General features: G+C 43.2%; 1 protein-coding gene across 3 annotated transcripts in view; it reads left to right on the forward strand.

Moving 5' to 3' along the window:
* Positions 1-1598: 1598 nt before the first annotated feature.
* MAMDC2 (MAM domain containing 2) overlaps positions 1599-25995 on the forward strand; it is a 56485-nt gene continuing 32088 nt past the window's right edge. Inside the window, exons 1-2 of one of the 3 annotated variants that reach the window (XM_065662265.1) lie at positions 1599-1757; positions 1870-1983. In XM_065662265.1, the coding sequence (XP_065518337.1) occupies positions 1727-1757; positions 1870-1983 (145 nt within the window). In that variant the 5' untranslated portion in view covers positions 1599-1726. Of the gene's footprint in view, positions 1758-1869; positions 1984-22020; positions 22060-25995 lie in introns of those variants that run through there. The other 2 variants (XM_065662264.1, XM_065662263.1) reach the window with 2 other exon arrangements.

Consider the following 25995-nt stretch of genomic DNA (forward strand, 5'->3'; position numbering starts at 1 on the left):
AGACAGGCTGAGAGAGTTGTGCTTGCTCAGCCTGGAGAAAAGAAGACTCAGCGGAGACCTTAGAGTAGCTTCCAATACCCAAAGGGGGCCTACAAGGAATCTGGGGTGAGGCATTTTACAAGGGCAGGTAGTGACAGAACAAGGAGAAACGGATTTAAGCTGAGAGAAGGGAGACTGAGGTCAGATATTAAGAAGTTTTCATTAGGAGGGTGCTGAGTCCCTGGAGCAGATTGCTCTGAGAAAGTGTGGCTGCCCCATCCCTGGAAATGTTCAAGGCCAGGCTGGGCAGGGCTTTGAGCAACCTGGTCTAGTAGAAGGTGTCCCTGCCTGCAGCTGGGGAGTTGGAACTGGATGATCTTTAAGGCGCCTTCCAACTCAATTTGTCCTATGATTCGATGATTTTGTCTCTGAAACAAAAGCTAAACAAACAGTTGTAAATTTTGGAAAGAGTGCAGGTAAATGACAGAGCAGAGTTCAGGGCACCGCCAGTATAGTAACCCCTGTGAGAAAGGGGACAAGCAGTTTTTGGAAGGTGAACTATGCAGCAAATATTGTGTAAATGACTATCAGAACAAGAAACCCGAGACTGTCGCTCTGGAAACCCATGAATGAGGAATCTCAGTATTAGTATGTTTGGGGAAAAACTGAGGGAATTGCAAAGCAAACCTAAAATTGCCAGTGGGTATCTCTAAGGTAGGTGCTACTCTAACCATCCTAGAATGGACTGACTGAAATTAGGGCCAGGCTGGTTATGTACAAGAAGCACTTGGGTAGGAGAAGGGTGGAGAGAGGGGGAAATGTAGTTAATAACTTTATGCAGGTTACAAGACTTTCCATAAGCCTTTCAGTGTTGTTCCCCAGAGCTAGTAGGCATGTCCTCCCCATAAGAATACAGAGTCTGTTCTTCTAGGTACAAAACTGATGTCTTCCAAATCAAACACACTTGGGAGTCATGTATTAAAGAGGCAGATGGATTATCTTCCCTCCAAAACACAATAAAGACTGTTGGCCAAAAATCTTTATGGGCAAAACCTGAACTAGCCGAAGGCTGGAGTGATCATGCAAGGTATTACCAGGGCCGTTAGCAGAGCTGACTGGAAGCAGTATCTGAGTCCGTTTAAGGGGAAAAGCCCTAGAGGATTCAGAAAGGGTAAAATGTGAAGCAGTTGCATCAAAGTTACTCAGGATTTTAAAAACTCTGTGAGTGCAAAGTGAAGCCACTTATCTTCTGCAGGTGGGCATGCGTGGGCGTCTTACTGAGGTGTGTGCAAACACCTGCCAGTGGGTTACATCAGACGGCGCCAGGCTTTCCTAGTGGTGCCCAGCGGCGGCAGCCAGGCCGTGGGCACAAGCTGAAACACAGGAAAGCCTACTGAAACCTAAGAAAGCGCAGTGCTGTGTGGGGTGATGCGCTGCAGCAGGTTGCCCGGGGAGGCTGCGGTCCCCTGTCCTCGATGGCGCTCCAGCTCCTGCCGCCCGGACCCTGCTCAGCGCCGGGGGTGGGAGGAGCGGCCCACCCGGGGTGCCCGCGGGTCCTCCCCGCCCCTGCCCTCCCCTCCCGCGGCCGCGGCTCGGCTCCCTGCGCCCCGACGGGGTGCCGAGGGGCCGCGCTCATACCCGCTATCGCCGCCGCCGCCTGCCCGGGTTAGGCGCGGCCGCGCCCGCGCTCCCGGCCGCCGTGCCCGCCCGCCGCACCGCGCCAGCCCCGGCTCCCCCGGCGCGGAAGATGCTGCTGCTCTTCCTCCTCGCCGCGCACGGTAAACGGCGCGTGGGGCACTGGGTGGGCGCTGCTCCGGGCTCGGCGGCGGCTCCCGACCCGCGGCCCCTAGGGCGGCCGGGCTGTGACCGGGACTCGCTTTGTCATTGCAGCTCTGCAGCTCGCCGGGGCGGCGTTGCTCTCTCCCGGGTCGTGCAACTTCGAGGACAGTGCCTGCGGCTACCAGTGGGACTACGCGCATCTGCCCTGGGCGCTGCATGGGGAAGGTAAGAGCGCTACCGACCCCCGGGTGCACACCTCCCTCCAGGCGTACAGCCCACCTCACAAGCGCAGCTCCCCCCGGGCGCTAGTGTCGCCCCCCGGGCCGTGCCGTCTCCCCGCCTTGCACTGCTGGAGCTGGGTGCCGCGCTGCTCAGCTGTCCCGGGGAAACTGGCGCTGTCTGATCCGTCACGTCTGCAGTTTCTGTTATCTGGGTGTTAGTCCCCTGGCAACTGATCTGCCGGCGCTGCGGGGAGGCGACTGTCCGTCCCTGCATCCGTCTGTCCATGCCCCAGAACAGGTCTCTACTCAGGCTTCTTCAGGATGCCTCCAAAACCTCCTTCCTATTTCTTTAATGTTGGGAAAAGGTATCTCATCAGATCGGCTGTATGTAACTTACTCTCTTCCTGTCAAATTCCTATGAAGCTGCATTATTGTTTTTCTAAACATACTTTGGGTTCTACAGAACAAGTGGCTGCATTCTCAGAGCAGAAGACAATCTTTGTGAAGAGTATCTTTACAACATGTTCAATTCAGACTTTTCTCCATTTTATGGTAGCTCCAGTTCAACAGGAAAAACATAAGCATTAGTGTCTCAGTAATTTTTCTTAGACTTTACAAAGACTGTTGAAAGAGAGAACAAAACCCAGCCACTGTAGAGAGCTTCCATGCAACTGTAACGCTCACTTGGTAAGTTCTTCATGTAGGCTCTTGGTTTTGACAGAATCAATGGGAGAAAACCAAAGACTGAACAAAAATAAATACAACATGTTTATAACTTGGTTAGAAAAACAGTCTTGCTTACAGTGTGTTGGTGACAGTGTCATTCATAAAAAGAAAGCTGTGCTCACACAGTAAAAAGGACTGTGTTTTCAAAGTTTTTAAGCTTTAGAGCAGGTGGCAAGAGTAATGAAGAGATGAATACAGATACAAAGAGATGGACTTCCCTTATTCTACCTCACTGGTTCCCTGTTCAAAACTGACTGGTCCAGTTTTGTCATTCCACTTGTTACTCAGTTGATAATGAAGCTTTTTAAAATTCTTTTGTTCTAATTTGTACCCAGATTTGTACTGAAGTAATTCACCTTAATTGTTAATTCTTAGGTTAATCATTAGGGCGTGAGAATGACTGAGAACACTAACTTAGAAGAGGCTGTGAGGATGCAATGAATAAAATAATTGCTTTTTCTCTTTGTTTTTGTTATTTAAGTATACATAGATTTTCCTGTATTTTTTGAAGGTACTAGTGGAAATTCAGTAAAATTTAGTAGATTTGGAAATCTCAGCTTTCATAGCTGGGCCTGTTAACATCATGTCCTCTTAAGCCACCTGTCTTGGAAGCCATGCTTCCTCCTTGAGATTAACAGGGAGCCAGGTGGAAGTGGTACTGATTCAGCTCCAAGAACTGTGAGATGCTGGGAGGAGTGCCTGCAGAAATGGATGTGCCTCATGTTGTGCACATCCGTGCTGCTGTGCTTCAAGAATCAGGGAAATTTGATCAGAGATATGGATTAGAACTAGCTGGCCTACTTTTGTTTGGCTCACAGAGCCCTATTTTGGTTGTTGTTTGATTTTTCTATATGACCATAAGCATACCAGTGGCTAGACAGCTTCTGTCATCTTGTTTTTCAGAGATGCATAACTGAACTGTTACACTCTGGAAGCATATGTGGTATACCAGCTCTCTTAATAGGCATTGTTCTGTCAGCATCTCCATTATAAACCTTTTTTCTGCAGTCTGTAATTTAATAATAGTAAGTTGTTCTGTGCAAACATTTGGCACACAAGGGATTAGCTTATTCAAAAAGATATTAATGAAATCGTAACTAAATCTAGTTGAAAACAGTTAATCCAAGTCTATGTAGCAGGGTACAAAACTAGTCTTCCTTTGATGCTCTTTTACTCTTTTATCATGTAAAACAGTCCTCCATTTGATAGCACTGATCCCTGGTATTTGCAGGTCAGTGTATGTACATGTGGTAATGTACTGGGACAACAGAGGAAGTTGAGGATGGGAGTGGCAGCTTAGCTATGAATTGTTGCACTTCTCCTTGTGTTGCTTCCAAAGTGTTTTATTATTTTAAGATACTACTTGTAATGTAGAGTTATGTACAGCAAATCTCTTATAGGGATTATATGACTTGCAGTGCAAGTTCTTTCCTCTTTCAATAGTGTGGTCTTGTGCCAAACTGTCAAGATGATGTAAATATAACAAAAATCCTGCCCAGAAATTTCCACTCCATACTTGAAAGTTTTTTGCCCAGTTGCCAGAGAAGCCAGTATCTTCTGAAGGGACAGAAACAAAGGAAGTGTGAAGTTAAATTCTGCTTTTCTTTACAGCTATGCATTCACACTTAAATGAGTAGGTTTCTAAGGTTCAACTGCTTTTTTAAATGTCTCCGCCTTCTCTTAGGTATGCTGGTATTTCTGGGATAAGAGGGGGTTTTGGCATTTCCATTTGGAACTTTTACAATAATAATAATAATAAATTTGGTTTATGTGGTTTTTTATTATTTTTTTTTTAGCTAAAGTTTTTATACCTATAATTGGCTGGCATTTTAAGGCCCATTTGAGTCAAGTGAAATCAAAATAGTCAATGCTAAAATGGATAGCTATTTCACTCTTTACTGCTTCGTTCAAGACTGCCAGATCAGGCCCTAACAAAGCGGGTGTTTGTAGGATAGTAGCTACGCAAGAAACAAATCAGGCCTTTTGCTGTGATACCTACCTAGTGGACCTGTGCTGCCACAAAATTCTGCTTCACTCAAACCCTCTGTAAGCCTCAAGCTCTTACATGGCTCTGAATTCAGAAATAGGACCTTCAAGTGTTAACATCAAGGTGCTCCTTTTAACTGTCAGCTTTTTGAGTCAGTGATTTGCTAACTCGGTGCTTGCGTTTTGTAATTATAAAGATTTTTAGCAGACAATCACTGTGCAAAAAAAAATGTAAAATATAGAAACAGCTGAGGATACATATTTCTTGCAAGCTTACCTATGGCTGAGAAGCACACCCAGGTCACGGCCCAGGTTGGGTAAATATAGCATCATGCCGGAGGCACCATGTTTCCTAATGTGCCAGTTCTGTTTTGGTGTAATCTGGGAAATCCCATGCAAACATGATGTGCTTCATGAAGTGGGTGATTGTAGGATGCCAGTTACACAAGAAACACAGTAATGTCATTGCTCAGGAAAAGAGCATCATCATGGAATCCTGGTTCTGAAATTCAATGAGCAACAGATGAATTTGTGTGTGATCAGTGGACCATCAATAAGATCTGCAAGCTTGAAGTGATTTGCTTGTACACATAAACCAAGGTGTCAGTGGTCCGTTTTAACTTCAGAGGTATAGCCATGCTCCCATAAATATTCTCACATTCATTATACCTCTGAACAGATAATTTATTTTTACAAATCCAGGTACAGAATGTAAGACAAAGATCAGACTACTTGGACCCAATTAATAGATGAGAAATTCAGAAACCAAATCCATATCCATCATTACTGTGTTACTTAGAGATAGCTGAGAAGCTCGAATACCATGCTGCTTACCACTGACACCTACAGGTGTATTTCGCATGAGTTCATGTCCAGTTGCGTTGGAGCATAAAGCTTTGCAGGTGCATAGTGGGTGGTTTCCACAGGAATTTAATTCTGTGTCAGCAGTGTATGTTTTGCAAGAGGAAGACCTGCTTCATTCTAACACATACTGTCAAACTTTCTATGATAGTATTTCATCAAATACTCTTGAGACTTTGTTTAACCACATTGTGCATTTGTTTCAGAAAGCACCTGCTTTGTAAGTGTAAAACAAATGAAGATGCTGTACCTAATAGTAAGAAATCCTGAGTAGAATAGAAACTGAAGCCATGTAGACTCACTTGAAGTGCCAATAGGAAACACAGCCTTATACCTGCCTCAGCCATTCTGCAGGGTTGGATTTTGGCATTTTTTGCTTTCCTCCCAGCTCTCTCCAACACAGACCTGAATGTGAGAACATCCAGCTCCTAGCATTATTACAGACAAGTTTCATTAGACACAATAACTACGGCATGTCTTTTCTGTGACTCTGGACTATGTTTTTTGCCAAGAATATCTGTACAGCATTTGGTGTGCCTGTGTCCATGGGCATGTTTTGTTCTCAATCTTCCCTCATTTTAACAGAAACCAGTTTTACAGAGCTACAGATAATGTGCATTCGGGCTTTCAGCTTGAACCTGCATGAATAGATTTTGCTGTGCTGCATCTGCTTGCCTGGATTTAAACATAAGATAATAAATTTGTCTACAACCACTACAAGCCATAAGGAAGGTAGGTTTTTATATTAGCAATGTGCTTCAAAACGCAAGTGATCATAGTTAAATGTTCCCATGCATTGCCAGTTGCCCTGGACTTGGAGCTATTTTGGTAGTAGGAGCAACAGATTTTGTACGGTTGTCTCCTTATCACCTTGACTCTTCTGTGGGGTGTTGTTAAGTGGCTTTTGATATTGATGTTCTATAATGAGCTATGTGGCACTCAACTGCTAAAGCTGTAACTGGCAGTGGATACCGCTGTGTGCATCTGGTTCTCATATGACCATTGAGAGCTCTAAATGTATAGTTTTGTGTCTGTTCCTTTCCTTCCAAAATTCTGGGAGTGTGTATTACTTCGAATGTCATGTGTCCTAGGATATATTTTAATAGAGTACATTTCAGAGTTGTTTAATAATGTTTTCCTCTTTCTGCAGTATTCCAAAGGAGAATCACCCTTAAAAAGAGATAGATTTCATTCAGAAGAGTGATGTAATAAATTATGATATATATATATATAAATAGCCTGATTTTCTTCTCCCTAAAAGATGTCTACTTTTTGCTCCATTAGCCCAAGTCTGTTTCTGTGATACACTCAAAATGGGTATCCACCAGGGAACAGTTTATGGTAAGCGGGTAAGCAAGCAACATCACTAACAACAGCGTCAGGAAACTGAGCTCGTCCTTCAGGACATACTTATCATATAACTACACTTCAGCTACACTTTAAGATGGAAAATAATTTCAAGAGGCAAGGACAGCCATCCCAGGGCATCAGATAAGTCAGGCATGAGAGCAGCAGCATAAGGAATCTCAAATCTAAACACTCCCTGCATAGCACTTAAATAGCTTGTATTTACAGCTGTGCTGTATGACTTAAAACTGACCTCCTTTGACCTAATCGCTCTTGTTTGGAATGCAAGTTCACTCAGTTGTAACATTCAAACTAATGAAACAGGTAACCACTGGTGACTCTAGCTTTTGTTGCAGAGCAAGCACCATTTGTATCTGATGTGGTCTGCATTGTGCTCAATTACCAACAGGTAGACTGGGTCATCTCTAGTCTCGTGTGTTTTTCCAGTTCTCTGCAGTACTTTCCTGTACATAGGCAAGGAAGCAATTTGAAAATATTAAAAAGGTGTAACACTGCTGGCTTTGTACAACCCTAAGATTAGACAAGAGGTCTCACGTGTTCATGATAACTGTAATAGGGAGCAAAGTAGAGGGTAATTGAGGGCAACTTGCACCAGCTTGTACCTAGCTGCAGCAGAACCAGGCTGGCATTCCACAACGCTTGCTTGCTGGCAAGGTTTTCAACTAATAAATCCACCCTGCTACGGGAGTTTATTGGTTTGGGTCTCCCAAACCTGTAACCTGGATATCTCTGCACCAAATGCCACATGATAGAGTGGAGAAGCTATTAGAACTGGAACACAGTCTGGTTTGCTTTGAGTGATACTTAAAAAGTTCGTCTTCCTGGCCAAAATAATTGCAGTTGGAGTGACAACTCTTCTTCCTAGTCACTCCCAAGGAGGAAAAAAAGAGCTTATTGTCACATACTTCTGGTACACTTAGACTCTCCTGCTTTTATTTCTCCTCCGCTTCTTTAGTGACATTCTCCTGTACACTCCACTTTGACTGCTCAGCCACTACTCTTGTTTTAGCAACTCATTTCTTCTTGCTATTTTCTTGTTCAGCTTGTCACCAGCAGCTTAACAGGCCTTGCCACAGCCTGTCCATTGTCTTGCTGACACCAGCAGGAAATCAGACATTTTGCTTGCCCAGGTATTATCTTCTATCCTGGGCTTCTGGACAACAGTGTTTTTATGGAACTACGCCCAAATTACAGGTATTAGCATACTTTTTGATCATTGTCAGAGGCATGTCTTGTGCAAAAAAAGATGGCCGAGAGCTCTTTATGTTCATGGAGGGCTTCAACAGCACCTGCCTGTGCATGACACTTTCAATAAGTCTTGGCTTTCCATTTGCAGTAGGAGAACAAACTAATCCTAAATTGTTGTCAGTGAGTCACTGCGTGAGGGATGAGTTTCAAAGCATTCCTCTCTTCCACAAGATAGTAATGTTTTCTGAAGCATATTTTCACATACGGCTCTTAATGTGAAATGGCTTAGAGAGTCAGCAAGCCATTTTACTGCATTTTACACTGAGCCGTAGTGGCTGTCCATGAGGAAGGATAAACATAAAATTAGTGATTACCGAATACACCTGCAACTCCCAACAACAGGCTGGATTTTGTTTTACATGTAAACAACTGAAAATAAGTAATTTACCTCTAGAATCTGGGGAAAAAACCCCAACCTATAGGATAGCAAAACACTTTTTGGAAGTTGTGATGGAGGCCAAATAACCTCAGTCAAACAAGCAACTTGCGTGTAACCCCAGAGAAAAACTGATTCCCTCCATGTAACAAGGTTTCTAACTCATGAGCAGGGTGGAGCAGCTTGTACCATTCTCGACTGCTGACACTGCACTGTAAGCCGCACTTACTAAAAATTGACCTGCAGCTTCGTGTTTCGAAATGCTGCATGCTACAGGAAAAAACATCTGTGCACCTGTGTGACAGCCGCTCAGTATGAGCCCTCAGCTCATTTACACACAACCTGGGCTAGCTTTAATTTGTAATGCAGCAGCGCATATTGGTTGCACAGCCTACCCAGGGAGACTGCAGTCACACCACTGCAGCTTGCACATGTGTGCAGGGTGGCTGTACCCTCAGTTTGCTTGAAAGGCTGTAGGAATCTGACCACACCTCAGACAAATGCTGGAGGGTGAGATACAGCTTCCTGGCTGAAATCACAGCTGTTACATCTGGCTCTGATGGAGGTGGATAGGGCTCAGGATTAGGAAATCAGTCTAGATTTGTACGGTCTTCTTCTCCATTAATAGGAAGTTAGATAGTATGTTTTCAGCTTCTGTTATAAACAGGATGGATACTGACCTTGAAAATATTGTTGAAATTTGATGAAAACAAGTACAAACATGCAAATCACTTGCTGAAAACAGCTAGAAATGTTTTTTATTTTCTTAAAAAAACTAAAAATTTCAATGAATTGACCTAAAGTTTCTCCTTAGGAAGTTCAGGGTGCCTGCATAGAGTTTTTGCATCAGTAAAACCGGTAATGGAAATTTCTTTGTGGTCATTGCGGGGGTCATGCATTACACGACATGGTTATTTTCAGCACTGTCAATATTCAGTATAAATTTTGGTCAATTTCTAATGTGGGTCAGCATCTGTAGTGAGGAAAGGTAAGCTTGTACTTGTGCTGAAGGGTGACCACAAACATTTAAGAAGCATTTCTACTAGTAAAAAAGACCTGGCATATGGTACAGACTGTTTAGAGTTATAATACTATCAGCCGATAATACACTAATAGTCTGATTATATAGGGTGCTACCAAGTGTAAATCTTTGAAAGCTTATTGGAAAAAATAAGCTAAAATGAGTTGGAATTAGTTATGTGTGTTCCCTTTTGTTCTGCAGTTTTCCCATTATATTAGCTTCTGAGATTTTTTATCCGCTGCCACCATGTGCAATAGCGTTAGTCAGTGCTATGATTCATTGACTGACTAAACTCAGCAAAGGAAGTAATTCTCCAGATTTCAGTAGAAATGCTGAAAAGCATACTTTAAAAATGTTTTCAAAGAAAAAAAAAAATTTTGTCTCTTTGCCGTATAAAGGCACCTTAGCTGAGATCAGTTTAGAAATAGGAAGTCTATGCTTTTCTTCCTAGAGAAGTAACTGGAAACAGCTGCTGAGGCTGTAGCATTATAAGCAATGAGAAGAAGCTGAAGAACAAGGGAAGAGGGCTTCCAGTCTTAACTTGCAATTTTTCAATACTTTTTGCACCTGTTTGCATTTCACACACCTGGAAGTTCTGTTTGGGTTTTTTTTGTGTGTGTGTGTTTGTTTGTTTGACTTTTTATACACGTAAGAACCTCATAAAGAAGCTGATGAAGACTGAAAACTGGTTGAAAGGTTGGGCCCAGCCCAAAGGGTAGTGATTACTGGATAGAAGCCTGATTGGAGGCCAGTCACTAGCGGTTTATTCCAGGGGTCAATACTGGGTTCTATCCTGTTCAACATCCTTATTAATGGTCTGGATGATAGGGTAGAGTATACCACCAGGAAATGTGATGATGACACAGAACTGAGAGGAGCGGTTGGTGCATGGAGGGACACGCTTGCCTCCAGTGGTTCCCCAGCAGGCTGGAGAAATGGGCTGTCAGAAACCTCATGAAGTTCAATACGGAGAAGTGCACCTGGGGAGGAGCAACCCTGTGACAGAACGTATGCTGGGGGCTGCCTAGTTAGAAAGCAGGTTGGCAGAAAAGGACTTGCAGGTCCTGGTGGATACAAAGCTGAACATGGGCCAGAAATGTGCCTTTGCAGCAAAGGCGACTAATGGTGTCCTGGGCTGCATTAGGAGGAGTGTTGCTGGCAGGTCAAGTGAGGTGATCCTTCCCATCTGTTCAGCACTGCAGAAACCCTGCCTGGAATATTGTGTCCAGTTCTAGCCTCCCCAGGAGAAAAAAGGTACAGACATACTGGAGAGAGCTCAGTGAAGGGTCATGAAGGTGGCGAAGAAACTGGAGCGTCTCTCCTATGAGGAAAGTCATAGAGCTGGGACTGTTTAGCTTGGAGAAAAGAAGGCTCAAGGGTGATCTTGTATAAAAAATATAAATACCTGAAGGTTCTTGAAGCTTCTTTGAAGGTTCAAAGAGGACACAGCCTCAGGCTCTTTTCAGTGGTGCCCCATAACAAAACTGGAGGCAACAGGCATGGACTGAAATATAGCAGGCTCCCTCTAAACATCAGGAAACACTTTTTCACTGTGAGGGTGGCTGGAAGGCAGTGCAGTCTCCATCCTTGGAGGTACTCAAAAGCCATTGGGACATGGTCCTGGGCAATTGGCTGTAGGTGACTCTGCTCTAAGCGGCTTTTGAACCAGATGACCTTCAGAGTTCCCTTTCAACCTCAAACAGTCTGTGATTCTGTGGTAACTTCATAATTTTTTGACTGAAAGCTAACAAAAGCTCCACTGCAGTGGCCTTTCAGACAGACCTCCACCCACGATGGAGAACATAAGAATTTCTGGTACTTTGTAACATTAGAATTAAAGGGAATATTGACATGTATGTGTATGTCTGAACCCATCTATGTGTATGTATATACTGAAATCTCTGCACACTCATTCAAGAGAAGACATGATAGTTTGTTGTAGGTCCTGTTAGGTGAAGGATCTCTTAATTGTTGTTAACAGGACATGGAGAACTTGTTCCTTACTGGTATTTTTGGGGCTTCATTATCATGTAGCTAAAGTTTTCTAATGCTCATGGCTGCAAGGTTTCATAGGAAACAGGTAAGTTATGGTGCAGCGCACTCTAATGCATTTTGCGAAGGGGTCTGTTCATCATTTCCTACTTTTTTTTAGTAATTCACATTTGAAGACTTACTGTCTTTGGCGTGTGCTGTTTTACACATAGTTGTTATCCTGAAGAGGCTTTAGCAAGGCAGTTCTGCTCCATCTAATCACTCTTGGCAGACCATTCTGCAAATGAACTTCCTTGACTGAAAGTACCGTCCCGCAGCTGTTTAGCCAAAGTGACTTGAGTTCATTTAAGGCCATACGACAGAGTTGACAGTAATTGGCATTACTGTTTAGTGGAGTCAGCAGGGAGGCAGATGAATGAATGGATGTAGACTCTTGAGTTGCTCTCAGCTCATCAGAATAGGTTCAGGCAAGTGATGAAACAGACGTCGATGTCTATGCTGTCTGCTTTGCATCTGTTTGGGAAATAAAGGCCTTAATTCTCCCAAGCCATATGTCCCCAGGATGACCTACAGTTCATTATCAGTATTTATTACTGTTGTCAGCTTTTTGCAAATCCCTTCTTCTCTCCTTCCCCATGTGCCAGGTGCCAGAGAAGTGTATTCTTCACTTTAAACGTGTAAACACTTGTGGCAAGCAGTCGCAAACATTTATAAGCTCTCAGTAGGGGCTGGAACTACGAGACAAGATACTTGAAGACACATTTCTGTGTACCACGCCATGCTTCACAATATTACTGAGACCTTTTTTATCCCATGAAAATCATATCTGAGTACCCAAGTGTAAGGTGACAGCCAATTTTGTCATGTATGGTTATGACAGAGCAACAGTGAGAATCTGTAGCAGAGCTGGGATACTGCCATTGTTTTTATATCTTGCCTCTACAGTAATTTTACATTGCAGAGCCCTACAGTTTGGTGCCTTCCTTAAGTGCTCAGTAGAAAATTGACTCGATACAGGCAGCAAGAAAACAAGCTTTTAGTACTGCTCGTGCTTTGCTCTGTTACTTAAGCAGAAGTGTACTTCCATGGCTGCAAACAAATTTGGAGCCTTCCCAGTAATCAGGAGATAAATGGTTATGGTTTTCCTGAATGTAAACTAATTTGTGCTAGTTTAAATTCCTAAGTTCTTGTAAAGTGAAGTAAAGGCTGCCTTGAGTGCTAGAAATGTAATGAAAACTGTAAATACAAGCATCCTGGTACCCTGATTTTTAAAGTGTGCCAATATAGCAAAAATAAATATGCTTAAGAAAACCGGATTTACCTGATATTTTTTTGTCCCTTGAAAATATGCCTTGGAGATATGATAAGGTCCAGGGCACAAATAATGATAAAATCTGTCAGTATGCAGAACAAAGTCTGTCTACAAGTCTGTGTCATTATACTGGTTTGCTTAGCATCTGCATCTGCAGTTGCAGATTCAGCTTCAAAGTACTGACTGTCAGCAAACCAGTAATAAACAGCTTCATGTGTATCCTAGAAAACGTACATGAAGCTATATGAATGCTTAATTTTAAGCTGTTGCTTACAGCATTTCAAGCAGGGTGAGCTGCAGAATTTCCAATATGTATACATACAGCTAGGCAAAGCTGTTGCTTTGTATAAGATTACTTGAAGTTTAGTTATTACAAGCAGGAGTTCAAACACATGAATTTTTGCTAGTTCCTATATAGCCATTGCTTTGCAGTTTAATTCTTGCAAGGCCTATTGCAGAGAGATTTCTTTCCTGGCCAAGAATATTCTTGTGTGCTTAAGTGGAAACATGAGAAGATTTATACCAACACCAGATTGTTCTCTAAATATAGCCTCTTCCAGTGTCTATTTTAAACTGAAAGTGTCAAACTGGAGAGTTATTAGGGCATTAACTGTAGTTTGTTTGAAAAAAATGAGAGAACTTTGCACAGTGAAGTTGTCATATATGGAAATAAGATGAGTGGTATGTGTAGTTTGATCACCACATGTAGGTAGAAACCAAAGAGCTGTAATCAGTGTTTGTTCTTATATAAAAAAGCACTCATGAATTTGGAGTATACTTTACAGCTGGTGGGTGTTCAGGCCAAAAATAGAGTTACATGATCAATCATGCCTTACTAGCAGAAGACTCCAATCTTTTCCTATGCTGGGTCATCTAGATCTTTTTCTGTTAGTTAGCCTTTCCATTGCGCCTTAGCTTTTGTGCTGTTTCTTTTTGGTACGCTGTTTTGTGTTTTTTGTTAATTTTGCACTTTGAAGAGGACTTCACTGCTATGCCTCTACTCAACCTGCAAGTTATTCCACTATTTTTAAAAGAAATGACCCAGCTACTTACTTCAAGATAGCATGTGGCACCCACTTGTCAGCTGAGGTATCTGTTCGCTACTGAAGAGAGAAAGTGAGAAGAAAGGAAGAGCTCTAGGCAAAACCCTGAGCAGTAGAAGTTTCAGAGTAAGCCCATGGTTTGAAAATGTTCAAATGATTCTGTAGAAAGAGAGAAAAAAAAAACCAAACTTAATTTTGAAACTTGCTGGAAAATTAAATTGTTGCCTGCTGGACATCTGCACTGGCTGAACCTCCCTCTTTGAGGCCTTTTCCAGTTTGGTTTCTAATTTCTGGTTTATTTAGCATGTGTATGACATGTATCATACATCAGCAAACTCCCTGAGAGGGAAGGGTGACAGTCTGAAGGGTCTTTGTAGTAATGCATTGCTCTGACCTGTTAGAAGAAGGCAACCTCCAAGATCTTTGGGAGCGAGATGTTTGCACTGTACCTGCACAGTGGATCTGTGCATTTCACTGGTTACTCTTCTGACATGTTGCTGAGGAGGTTACAAGATGTGCACAGGAAACCTGCTGCAGGGTTTCCATTATTACTTGTATTACCCATTGAGCCACAGACCTGCACGGGCATGGGTGAATCTAGAGTGATGGAGATTGTCACAAGTCATGAAGGCATTCATGACAGATCACAGTGAATCTCTTGAGAGAGGGGTGCTGAAGGAGTCCAGGTCAAGAAGGAATTGATATGCACCATGGAATTTTTATACTTAACCTGGAGTTATGGCTCTGCTTTTTAACCACTTTAGCTTTTCAAGCATTTTATGGAGGTGAATTGTCAAACAACAAATCTTAAAATTTTCCCAGAAAGCCACGAGAATTATAAAAATTATTAAATCCTGAGGCCTCTATCCTAGCTGTTTCTGCTGCCCATCACCTGCAGCTGATGGTAACAGCCTTGTGTCAGCAGCATGTCTGCAAGCACCCATAACCAAAGAGCAATAACCTGTGAGCGGGGACGAACCCTTTTATATATTGAAATGCTGCAGTAACATTGCCCTGGGACCTTCTCTTCTTCAGGCTGAACAAACCCAACTCTCTCAGCCTGTCTTCATAGGAGAGGTGCTCCAGCCCTCCTATCGTCTTTGTGGCCCTCCTCTGGACCCACTCCAACAGGTCCATGTTTTCCATGTTCTGGGAACCTCAGCTTTCTGGGCTTTCTGGGCTGCGAGCGTACATTGTGGGCTCATGTGCAGCTTTTCCTCCACCAGTACCTTCCCAAGTTCTTCTTTGCAGGGCTGCTCTTAATCCAACCCCCCAGTCTGCACTGATACTGGAGATTGCCCCAGCTTGGGTGCAGGAGCTCACACTTGGCCTTGTTGAACTTCATGAGGTTCACATGGGCACAGTCCCTCCCTGAGTGTGTCAAGGTCCGTCTGGACAACATCCTTTCCCTCGAGCAAATTAATGCCACCACTCAGCTTGGTGTCATCCGCTGACTTGCTGAAGGTGCACTCAGTCCCTCTGCCTATGTCACTGATGAAGGTATTAACCAGTATTGATCCCTGTATGGACCCTTGAGGGACACCACTCTACTGGTTTCCATTAGGACGTTGAGTTTTTGATTATAACCCTTTGGATGTGGCCATCCAGCCATTTTTTTATCCATCAAGTAGTCCACCTATTAAATCCATATTTCTCTGCATCAAAGATTGTTAGCAGTATCTGAGAATTTCCTGAGGTTAACAAATGGCTGCTATTTTTTTAATGTAATAATTAATATCTGACTCACCTTGTGCAGGCCCTGAAATGTATTGAACCTCATTTTTATGTTCAACTATGCTACCAAGTTTCTTTCATAGCTGGCACAGGAATTACTGCAACAGGTTTATCTGATGAGTACAGACCTGTTGTAGTATATTTGTAGTATATGTAATTTGGTTGCAGTGGAATTTTCTTTCTGTTTGTTTACACACTGCATTATTAGGATTACTTCTGTTTGCATGATCTGTTGCCCAAGTTTTTGTATGTTGTGATTCTATGGCAACACTTGTGCTAATACACAGTATGACCATATAGGCAAACTAAAAGGAAAGTTTCAGCTCTCCTGGAGTAGAAAGTATACTTCTGCTTTACAATTAATGTTTATTAAAAGGCCTCTCTGAGGCTAAATTCTAGCACTTAACTCTGAGCTGTTGTGGAAGGGCATTCAAAAAGGTGAGGTGTGATTTTATTTGAAAATTCAAGCCACGATGCTACAATGGGAATCTCCTTCATCATTGCTTCTGCAGGAGAAGTAAATGATAATGTTAACCAGCCACTCTCAAAGTATGACTAGTTTGGTTTAACTCAAGTTTGTTTTGATACAACCAGGAACTCCCACAAGAAGGGCAAATATCTTTAAAAAGTGGCCCACAGTTGCTTTTCAATGGGAAAGACTTGCTAAACAATTTTATTGTCCTGTCAAATGTCTATGTACACTTTTTCCCTGAAAGGAAAGGATATAAAATGTTCCCAGAAGGAAATGTGATGCTAGGGATTTTGGATGTCCTGGAGATTCAGCAGAGGAGTAAAGAAGGTAATAAGCCTGACAGAAGACACTGTATTTATGCATTGTGCAGGTCACACCAGCTACAGCAAGCCTGCACACTGTGTTCTGTAGGTGAGTGCCTGGTGGGGAATGTCTTCATCAGTTTTAACCATGAAAATTACTCAGTAGGGCATGGCAACGTCTGCCTCACATCCTGCAGCAGAGGACTCCTTTCCTGTCTAAATGAAGTTGCTTAATGCTTCTTGTGACACATTTCCTCCGTGCCAACGAACAAATGTTAAATGCCAAGAGGTCTACACAAAGGTGCAGTGGGTTTTGGCAGCTGCCAGCCGCCTGCCTGTCGCTGATTTGCCTGTCTTCAGGCTTCTTTGCTATATAGTTATTTTGCATTATCTGGTGACAGCCACAGGGTTTGCTTAATATAAAAGGTAGCTTGTGTTTAGAGTTTCTTTCCAGTGATCCACTGGCAATTCTTGGGCCATGATTAAACAGTTTTCAGTTGATACCATTCGGTTTCCACTTTTGTAGCTGATGCAGTAGTTAAGTCTTTGCATAATGCTAAATTACTTACGGAGGGAGACACAAAAGTAACTACAGGTTTATTCTTGCATTAAATAGCTGACCAGAGGTTGAGCCACCCAGTTAGATCAGTTTTCAGTAAGGCTCTCTGGGTTTAATTTTCTCCTGATTGGTCTTCATGTGGCACAGAGATGTAGAGGAAGAAAGCAGGTGTAATATTTGTTGTATGCTTCCCCTCCTGGACTCAGTGTATATTCTCCTGAAACAGCCTGGCTCATGAGTCTCAGAACAGCAGGGAAGCAGAGCCATGTTCCTCCCCAGAGGGTTGCAAAGACAACCACGGGCATTTCTTGAGGCCAGTTTCCTGACTTTAATGCTCTATACTTTGCCTCAAGAGTCAGAAGCATAACAAAGAAACAATTCCTTTATGTGTAAATATAAAAGATATTGCAGACTTTGATTTTCCTTTTAAAAAGGATTTCTAAAAGGCCAGGATGGGGGGGGGGGCGGGAAATGAATTCCCTTGGAAAAGGAAACAAAACAGAGCACTTTTAAAAGAAAAGAAACAGCCATGCATATGAATATCTCATTGGTTGCTTCCCTTGTGTTACATGCTTGTATCCTTTGCTCAAGAAAACATTGGTTTTTTTTTTATTCTTAAAAATTTGCAGAAAATGTAGTTACCTGTTTGCATGGTGTACTATATTGACACACATCCGTCATTATAGTTTTTCTTTTTCAAGTGAAAAAAAACCCAAACCAAATAGAGAAGTTCTGGTTGCAGTGATCTTGTGAATTTACTTTTTTGCTAAATTATGAATGTGAATATTTTTGCCCTTAGATGATTACTGTATACTACATCAGCTTGAATCAGCTTCTTGGTAGTGTCAGAGACCAGACTTTTGATGGCTGGTGTGTGAGACTTTGTGTTTTCCTCCCCCAGAGCACCTGCGGTTACAGGAACACTGGCTCAGTACTTTGGGTTATTTCAGTATCACACATTGAAAAGTTGTCTTTTTTTTTTTTTGTTTCAACCAAGTTCCCAACGGTCATAAATATTTCCCTTGTTTTCCAAGATGAAACTTGGCAAGCATCTATTCTTCTGGCCTAGTTTACTGTCAGCTTTTGAGGTGGGGAGAAGGAACAGCAGCTCTGGGATTTTCAACCTCTCTGTGCTGTGGAAATGGGTCTTTCTGCTGCTCCACATTAAAGGGAGAGGCTGAGGACCATGTCAGAAAGCTGCATTGATAACACATTCCATGGCAAATGTGTCTTGTGTATGACTTCCAGTGCAGCTGTCAATGTTGTTTGGTTTATAGCTTGGAGTAGAGGCTGCAAAAGACAATCCTACGCTATCACTTTTAAGAGAATGGCAGCATATGTGTGGTATTTGAACCTAAAATAAAGGTTACGGAGCCAGTCTAATCACTTGTTAACATGTAATAAGGAGTTAATTGCCTCTGTAATCCCAGAGATGTTCATTGATACATCTCGGGTGAGTACAACTGCAACTTTCTTCTGTAAACAGTGAGCTTTCTCTGTGGGCATGCAGCACAAGTTCCTGTCTCTGCAGGGTAACAGGCAAAACTGGTGGGATCAGCTGCTGGGACAAGTTTCTTGACACCAGAAACAAAGCAGTGAGTCACTGCCAGTGACCAGCCAGGCATGCAAGGACTTCAGCCAGCACTGTCAAGTGCTGAGAGCAGCATATGGCAGCGCTTGCATGTGCGCAGCGTGAGCTCCTGACTCCAATTCCCCCCTTATAGGCTGTGTGTTTGCAGAAAATACTCCAGCAGAGAATTCACTGTTCCTGGGGAAACTGTAAACATGCAGAAAATGTGTCGGGACCAGCAATGAACATGTTCATTGACTCTGTATGAACCTTGGTTACACCTTCAAGTGTTCCAGCATTTGCTTTGTCTCAAATAACTTCTGAACTATACTTTGCGGCACACACGACATTAAAAGGCTTTCTCAGAAAAACTGGACTGTTTTTAGAAGGACCACACAAAGCTTGGTAGATGATAGAGCAAAGTTGTTTCTGCAGAGTCTATTTTCTGTGTGGTTTCTTTTTATTGAGGATAAATATATGCTGCTCATCCGTTGTTACAGTCAATACCACAACCACCTCAGGCAGTCCTGCGCACTGAAAAATGGCAGCAGGGGCTGGGAGAGCATGGGGCGAGTGTCTTCATGTGCTCATTTTGCACTCAATTCTTCCTTGTTCATCCATCTGGGATCACTGGTGGGTACTAACAGCCAGTTGGGAGGGTGTTGGGTTGGATCTGCTGGGCCTGTTAGGGTCCTTTGATTACATTGTGAATAACAAATCAGGGTGCACATTTGCAAGGGAACTGTGCCATGTGGGTAGTGTTAAGTGCCCGGTGAGATTTGGCAGCCCGAGTGTGCAAAGATAAATTAATCTAAATGGTCTTTTATGGATCTATCTAAAGTTCATTAACGTCTGGGTGATGACCTTAGGCTATTTAGGATGTAAAGTAACTAGAAAGAGGCCTAATAGACGATAATCCAGTAGGGGAAAACCAAACAATAATAAAAAATCCCAACTAATGAGGGCCTATAAAGTCTAATACTTTGGAAAGTAAGTAAGCTTTTACTTACTTTGGCAGCAAAATTGGAGTCAGTGGGGATATCCTGTAGGAAACAGTGTCACGAACTGGCAGGGCCAGACTGATAGATTTTTTCCCAATGACCAGTTTATATCTCAAGTGCTATTTCTATCTTGATAAATTTGTCTTATATAGATCAAATATAATCTTATAAATACCCTTGCAAGAGAATGCCTGAGGTTATTATTAAATATTCACTGGAATGACATTACAGTAAGTGCTGAAATGTGCCAAAACTTTCACTTCTGAAGTCATCTTGGAAAGAAAAGCCAAACAAACAGAAATATTTGGGGCCTGTCTGATCATCTGTGATGACAAGTGCTCCTGGGCAGCTGGGGAGCGTGTGAAGTGGCTGCCTGGAGGAATTTATTTGTTGACCATTGCCTAGTGAGGGGAAACAGAGAGGCCACCACAGAGTGACAGCCATGTGAAGAGTGGACTGGGCCAGACAGATGGCAGAGCCCTGTGCATATTCAGGGTAACATCCGATGGCCTGAGAAGAATTCAGATGTGTAAGGTGGTTCACTGACTTGGACTCACTCTCAAAGAAGAATTTGACTGGCTGTTTTAATTAAAACAAAGCTAAAGTTATCAGAACTCTGTTGATTACATTCAGCAGTGAGATACCTTGTGGAAAGCAAAATATGGTTTCTAAATCTCCTAAATGCCTAAACATCCCCAACATTCATTGGCCTCTGTTTCTTACTGTTCCCTTAGACTGGAGTTTGCACAAGGAGGTGCTTTTTGCTTTTTATACAAAGTCATCCTTACAAACATAATTCTGGGCAGTCCAAATGTCTTGCTTGGAGCCAAAGCTCCACAACTGAATCTCCTTCCAGTACTAGAGACTGCAGCTACTGAGGCAGAGGGGAGGGAGCCATAAGTCTGCTCCCCACAGAGGCGCACAGCATCCTGTAAAATGCTTTGTGAGCTTCTGAGTTTTGAGACCAGCACTGAATTTACCAATACTCAGTTTTCTACAATCCCTGTAAAAACTATAAGGTCATTATGGGATCAATGAGTACATGCAAGGTTTTTTTCCCCCAAAAAAGAACAACCAGAAACCAACCAAACAAAAAAAAACCCAACAACAAAATCAAACAACCCAGAGCAAACTTTCCTTCCTGCCTTTTGATTTGTATCATTTCATATTTTTAAGATTATCTACTCAGCAAAGAGGGATGGAGAGTAATAATCGAAGAATTAAAAACAAAGCTCAGAGTAGCCTTGATAGGTTGAATTCTAGGCTTCCTGGGCTGCAAAATCAGTTCTTACTTAATTTTGCCAGTTTAAACAGTTTCTGTTTAATAGTGCTCAGCCAAATGTTGTCATTCATGTTTTTTGAATGGAGCGCCTTTCGAGGAGTAGGGTTATGACTACAGCCCCATGCTCAGCCACCAGTGGATGTACTCTGCCACTGAGTATGAGTGTGTATCATTCAAAGTGTACTTTCTGCTTGAAAGGAAGAGGCAGGAAGGTGGGTTTGTTATACTTGAATGAAAAATCCTTTGGCAGATGCCTCTGGACATAAGGGATTTGATACCTAGTGGATGTGGTGGTATAACAGGTTATACTTAAAGCGCAAATGGCAAATGTAGATTTCAGGATTAAATGCACAACTACTTTCCATTCCCCTAAAATGTGCATGAGATGTTTTAGAGATTACAGTTATCTAACCTGGGGCTGTTTCGATAAACCCTTGAAAAACCTCATTCTCCAGTTCTGTGGATTTTGGCACGCTCTGCGTTGTACACACTCACACACATCTTCAGTTGCTACCACCTGCCTGCCAGGCAGGAATGAAGTGCAGGACTGCAAGCCTAGGAGCACCCCTGGTAAACTGAAGCTGGCAGTGTTGATCTTTGAAGTGGCTAACTGACGGGTGCAGTTTTGCAGATCTCCAGGAAATAGTAGCCATGGTCCTGGTGGTTGTGATGTTCAGCATCAACAGATGTATTCCTTGGCTGCAGGTTTAGTGGTTGCAGATGCTGAATCTTCACCATTCTGTGTTTGTGGTCCAGGATGAAGCTTGCTGGGCAGAAGATGAGTCACTGAGGCTGCTTTCTTGCTTAGAGTGGATTACTTGAGAGTGGCCATTGAGTAAACACAGCAGCAGCTAAGGGGCTGCTACAGGAGCAGTGGTGATAAACTAGTTGCAAGACAGAAACCTCCAGCAGGTTTTGGAAACTGATGGTGTGGCTAGGCTGGTTCCCTCAGATGACCTTCTACCAGGGTGCTGCTAGCACCCATCAGGGTCTGATTAGCTCACCTGTAAGCACACTCTGTAGCCAGCTATTTCAGGACGTGGGTATAAATATGTACCTCATCTGTTAGCAGCTCTGTATTTTGTGACATGAAATCCCTGAAGAGCCCACCGTGAGCTTGTTAGTCATCCTAATGATTCTGGTATAAAAAAGGAGTATACAATGAAAATGGTTTATGGAAAGCAGGAAACTGAACTCACTCAGGACTTTTGAAGCCAGTGAAACCAGGTAACTATTTCAACTATTCTTTCAGTCTGTGTAGGACCTAGGACTCAGGTGAGTAAGAGAGTAAATACTATTTATACAGGAAAGCACATTTGCAACTTTCCTTGGAGGAACAAGACTTGTGTGGAAAAGCTACATTTTATGACTTAATCTGGTGTAGCTGGGAAAGACAGACAAGCGTTTAGGTAGATGAGCTGTTCTTTAGGGTAGTGCGGTAGGCCAAGTGATTTGACAGACACAGAGAGAGCAGATCCGTACAGTAGAAAGTTTTGCTTTCTGAGTGAGTCCCTGTGGTTGCAGATGCACTCCAGAAGTTTACTGGTTGAGAGTCTTTCATTCTCCACGGGTAGTGTTGCAGCCTGTCTCAGGACCCCCCTGCATGCTGAGATCTCATTCACGCTCTCTCATGCACCTAAGCCAGGTCATGCTGGGCAGACTTGTGCTCCTGCTCACCCTGGCTCCAAGGCTCTCTTGTCCTCTCCCTCCTGGGCCACTGCTTGCTGTGATCAGAGTGTTCCTGCTTCCCTGGCTGAGGGCAGGTTTGCTTCAGAGTTTTGCTTAGATGTGAGCACCATGGGCTTTTAGTTTAACCCATTTGGAGCATACCAAGGAAGTTTATCAACCATGAATTCTTTGCTTTTGAAGCAGAAAAGCATGATCTTCCAGATTAGTGTAAATCCTGACATGCAACAACCAAATTAGGGTTGCTGGGATTGGAGTATGTTTTACCTCTCTCAGACTCTTACTGCCATGGAATGTTTTGCTGGTATGGTGGTAGCTGTGATCAGATGCCACAGTCACAGGGTGTTTCAGGGCTGATTGTATTGCTTTTATGGTTTCTGACAGGCTTGCTAACAGTTGTATTTCTGAACTTTCTGGGGAGCAAAGGACAGGGCAGGAGCTGGAGCTCGTAGTTAACCCAAGCCCTCCTCTGGGAAGGAGTAGGAGCCTTTGAAGACTCATCCCCTTGTGGTTGGGAAACATGACCTCTCTTGCCTGGTCTGGTGGCAGTGGCAAGCAAAGCGTCAAATGATAAATCTCTGTGGGCAGTAAAGTACGGTGAGCTGGAGAGAAAGCTGCTGGGGAGCTCCAGTTGCCAAGGCTGTCAATCCTGCAGGAGGAAGGTGTGTGGGTGCTGCAGTGTTCATCACTGGAGGACGTGCTTTTGTACAGAATGCCTTTGTTTTACATAAATACTGCTCAGCTCTGGGGAAGTTGTCTGGAATCACTGTTCTTGCCCCTGAAGAAGCTGAGCAGTGCAGGGGCATATTTAGTGGGATTCGCAGGTGCCCTCACTGGTTGGGCAGAGATAGGGCAGCTGGCAGCAGCCAGACAGGAACCTGGGCTTTTGCTGCAGAAAGGTGACAGCTTTAGGCTTGGGGTGCCCTTGTAGGCACAGAAGAGAAGGAAGAGCTTCACAGTAGCAGTGTATATCAGTCACTGCAGGCAACAAATACAGACCACCTCCTGCTTCTCATTGCCTCAGCTATTTTCACAGAGCTGCTTTTAAGAAACCGCAGAAGAGACAAGGAGGTTTCCTATGATGACAGCACTAGGTGGTCCCAGTGTATACCATGCAGTTCTTCTGGTGTGAATCTGTGTCTTGAAGGAAATTGAAATACCAGTTATGCCTTGCAGAGTCAAGTAGCTTTAATCACGGCATCACCCTGGACTGAGCCTCTACCCTTGTGGGCCAGGCTTTGCTGCTCAGCCCTGTGTGCATTGTGCCCCATATGCATCTATCTGCCCAGGGGAGAAACTGCTGCCACAAGTCTCCTGAGTGCCAGGGAGAAGTGGTTAAACACCGACTCTCACAAGAGTGGACCACTGCTGCAGCACTTCCCCGTCTGCCAGATCCGGCTGGGGAGATGCTATGGGGAGACCCTCCGGGGGCCTGGGTGATGGACAGACCTCTTCCTAGGGTCCAGCACCAGTGGTGAGAGGTGATGCTTTGTCCAGCTGCCTGGGATGCGCTGCTGGTACTGTGACAAGAGGTCTTGGTGGGTTTTGATGCATCAGGTTTGGTGACACTGTGGCCAAGGCTGCCCAGGGGGGATGTGCCCCCCAGAACAACATTGTAGGCCCTGATTAAGTATTTGTGCAGGCTTTTGTGCATTTGATCGGTTTCAGGATTTCTTTTACTTTACTGGAATTGTAGCACAAATCCTCTCCTTCCAACTGAAAGTCACTTGCTAATGCAGTTCTTTGCTTCCCAAAACACTGCCTAAAACATTGAAAAAAAATGCACCTCACCCCCCAACTGTCCCTCTTCCCTCCAAAAAGCCTTAGCAAAATGCATGGTGACTGTTCCTGATTAGAGGAAAGATTTTCTTCAGAAAATCTCAGCTTTTCATAGATGGACAAATTTAACATTGATCCACACAGTACTGTTTTTCAAGACAAATTATCGGCAAAAAATGTCCACTTTAGTTGAAAAGTTCGCTTTCTGCTGGAAAGAAATCAAATGAAAAGCAGAACGTTGATTCTGAAGATTTCCTATCCAGTGCCACCAGCCTTCTCCTAGGTTCACCCCAAAGTCTCATGAAAAGTAGCTGGTAAAATTTCTGTGTTCTTACTCAAACTCTGAAGCTTCATCTAAACCTCATACGTACCCTACGTGTGCCTAGCTATATCAGTAATATTTTTAACTAACTTTTCCTGGAGATTTAAGAACGTTTAATAGGTCCTAAAAAAATTACTGCTTTTTGGCATGTATAAAATAAAGCCATGGCCCAAAATTCAGGCATTGAGATTCCAGAGAAGTGGTTTAGATTATGTTTTGTCTTAAGAAACCCTGGTAATATTATTTCCTGTTTCTGTATGGGAAGTACAGAGAAAACCCATACATGACTGGCAACTTTAAGTCACTTCCCGCAACTTTTCTGTATAAATGAGTGCCTAACCAAATGTAAATGCCCAGACTTTTCCTGCTTTGTATTTCCTTAATACTGTTTCTCATGTAGCTCACTGCTTATATGCAGTTTTTCTTACAGAGCTGCACTGTTGCTGAACCAAGAAAACAGCTGTGTTAGATACAAACCCCATGAAGGGTCAAACATGTCTGTGGTTACCCTCCCAAAGTTTTACAGAGGAAATATATAATTTAAAAGCTAACTGGTAGTTTTAGTTATCCCAGCTGGGTTTTTTTCATTTGTCAGTGGAATTTGGTTTAGTTTATTAGCCATTGTCTGGCGTTTTTGTTTGTGTTATTTACAGAGAAATTAATCAGTGTAGTTTCTGCACTGTTCTGAGGAAGAAGTAATGTTGCTGGTCTAAACCCACCTTGACCTAAGCCATTGATGCAGTCACTGTTGACCGATGTATTGATGCTTATTTAGTAAGTAAATTTAAATATATATATATGGAAAACTTGGGTGGATGACTCATGATATATCATCAGCAGTAACTGAGGGAGGCTCTCCATGGAACCGCTTATTAGAGCAGCAAGATGAGAGACATGCATACAGACAGATTTTAAAGGTTTCATTTTGTGAGTCTTACCGCTGCAGTGCATAGTTCCATTGCGGAGGGGTAGGTTGGAAACACTGGGTCCTAATCCCCCCTGGGCTCAATATTTTGCTTGGACATGGAGGAATGTAAATTGAACACATGCTTGGTCCTGTGCAGTTTGATTCAACTGTCAAGGAGAAGAGAGTGAAGTTACACTGTAGGTAAAAAGTCATTGCAGAATGTGGGTAAAAAGTGCATTACACACCAAGCCTGAGCAGTGAAAGGGTAAGGGAAATACATCTGAGAATTCCCTTTCTCCTCTCTCTTCTGGTTGTGTTTGCATTCACCAAGGAGCTGCTGCCTGTTAACCAAAGGTCTCTAGCTTTTCTCATCTGTGAAGGAGCTTGTATGGTATCTTCATCATAATGGCAATGTCCCCATGCCACTCCCTAAAAACAGAAACAAAGTGCAGCTTTCCTGTATTTGCAC

The sequence above is a fragment of the Lathamus discolor genome, chromosome Z (genome assembly GCF_037157495.1).
Source record: "Lathamus discolor isolate bLatDis1 chromosome Z, bLatDis1.hap1, whole genome shotgun sequence".
Classification (NCBI taxonomy): domain Eukaryota; kingdom Metazoa; phylum Chordata; class Aves; order Psittaciformes; family Psittacidae; genus Lathamus; species Lathamus discolor.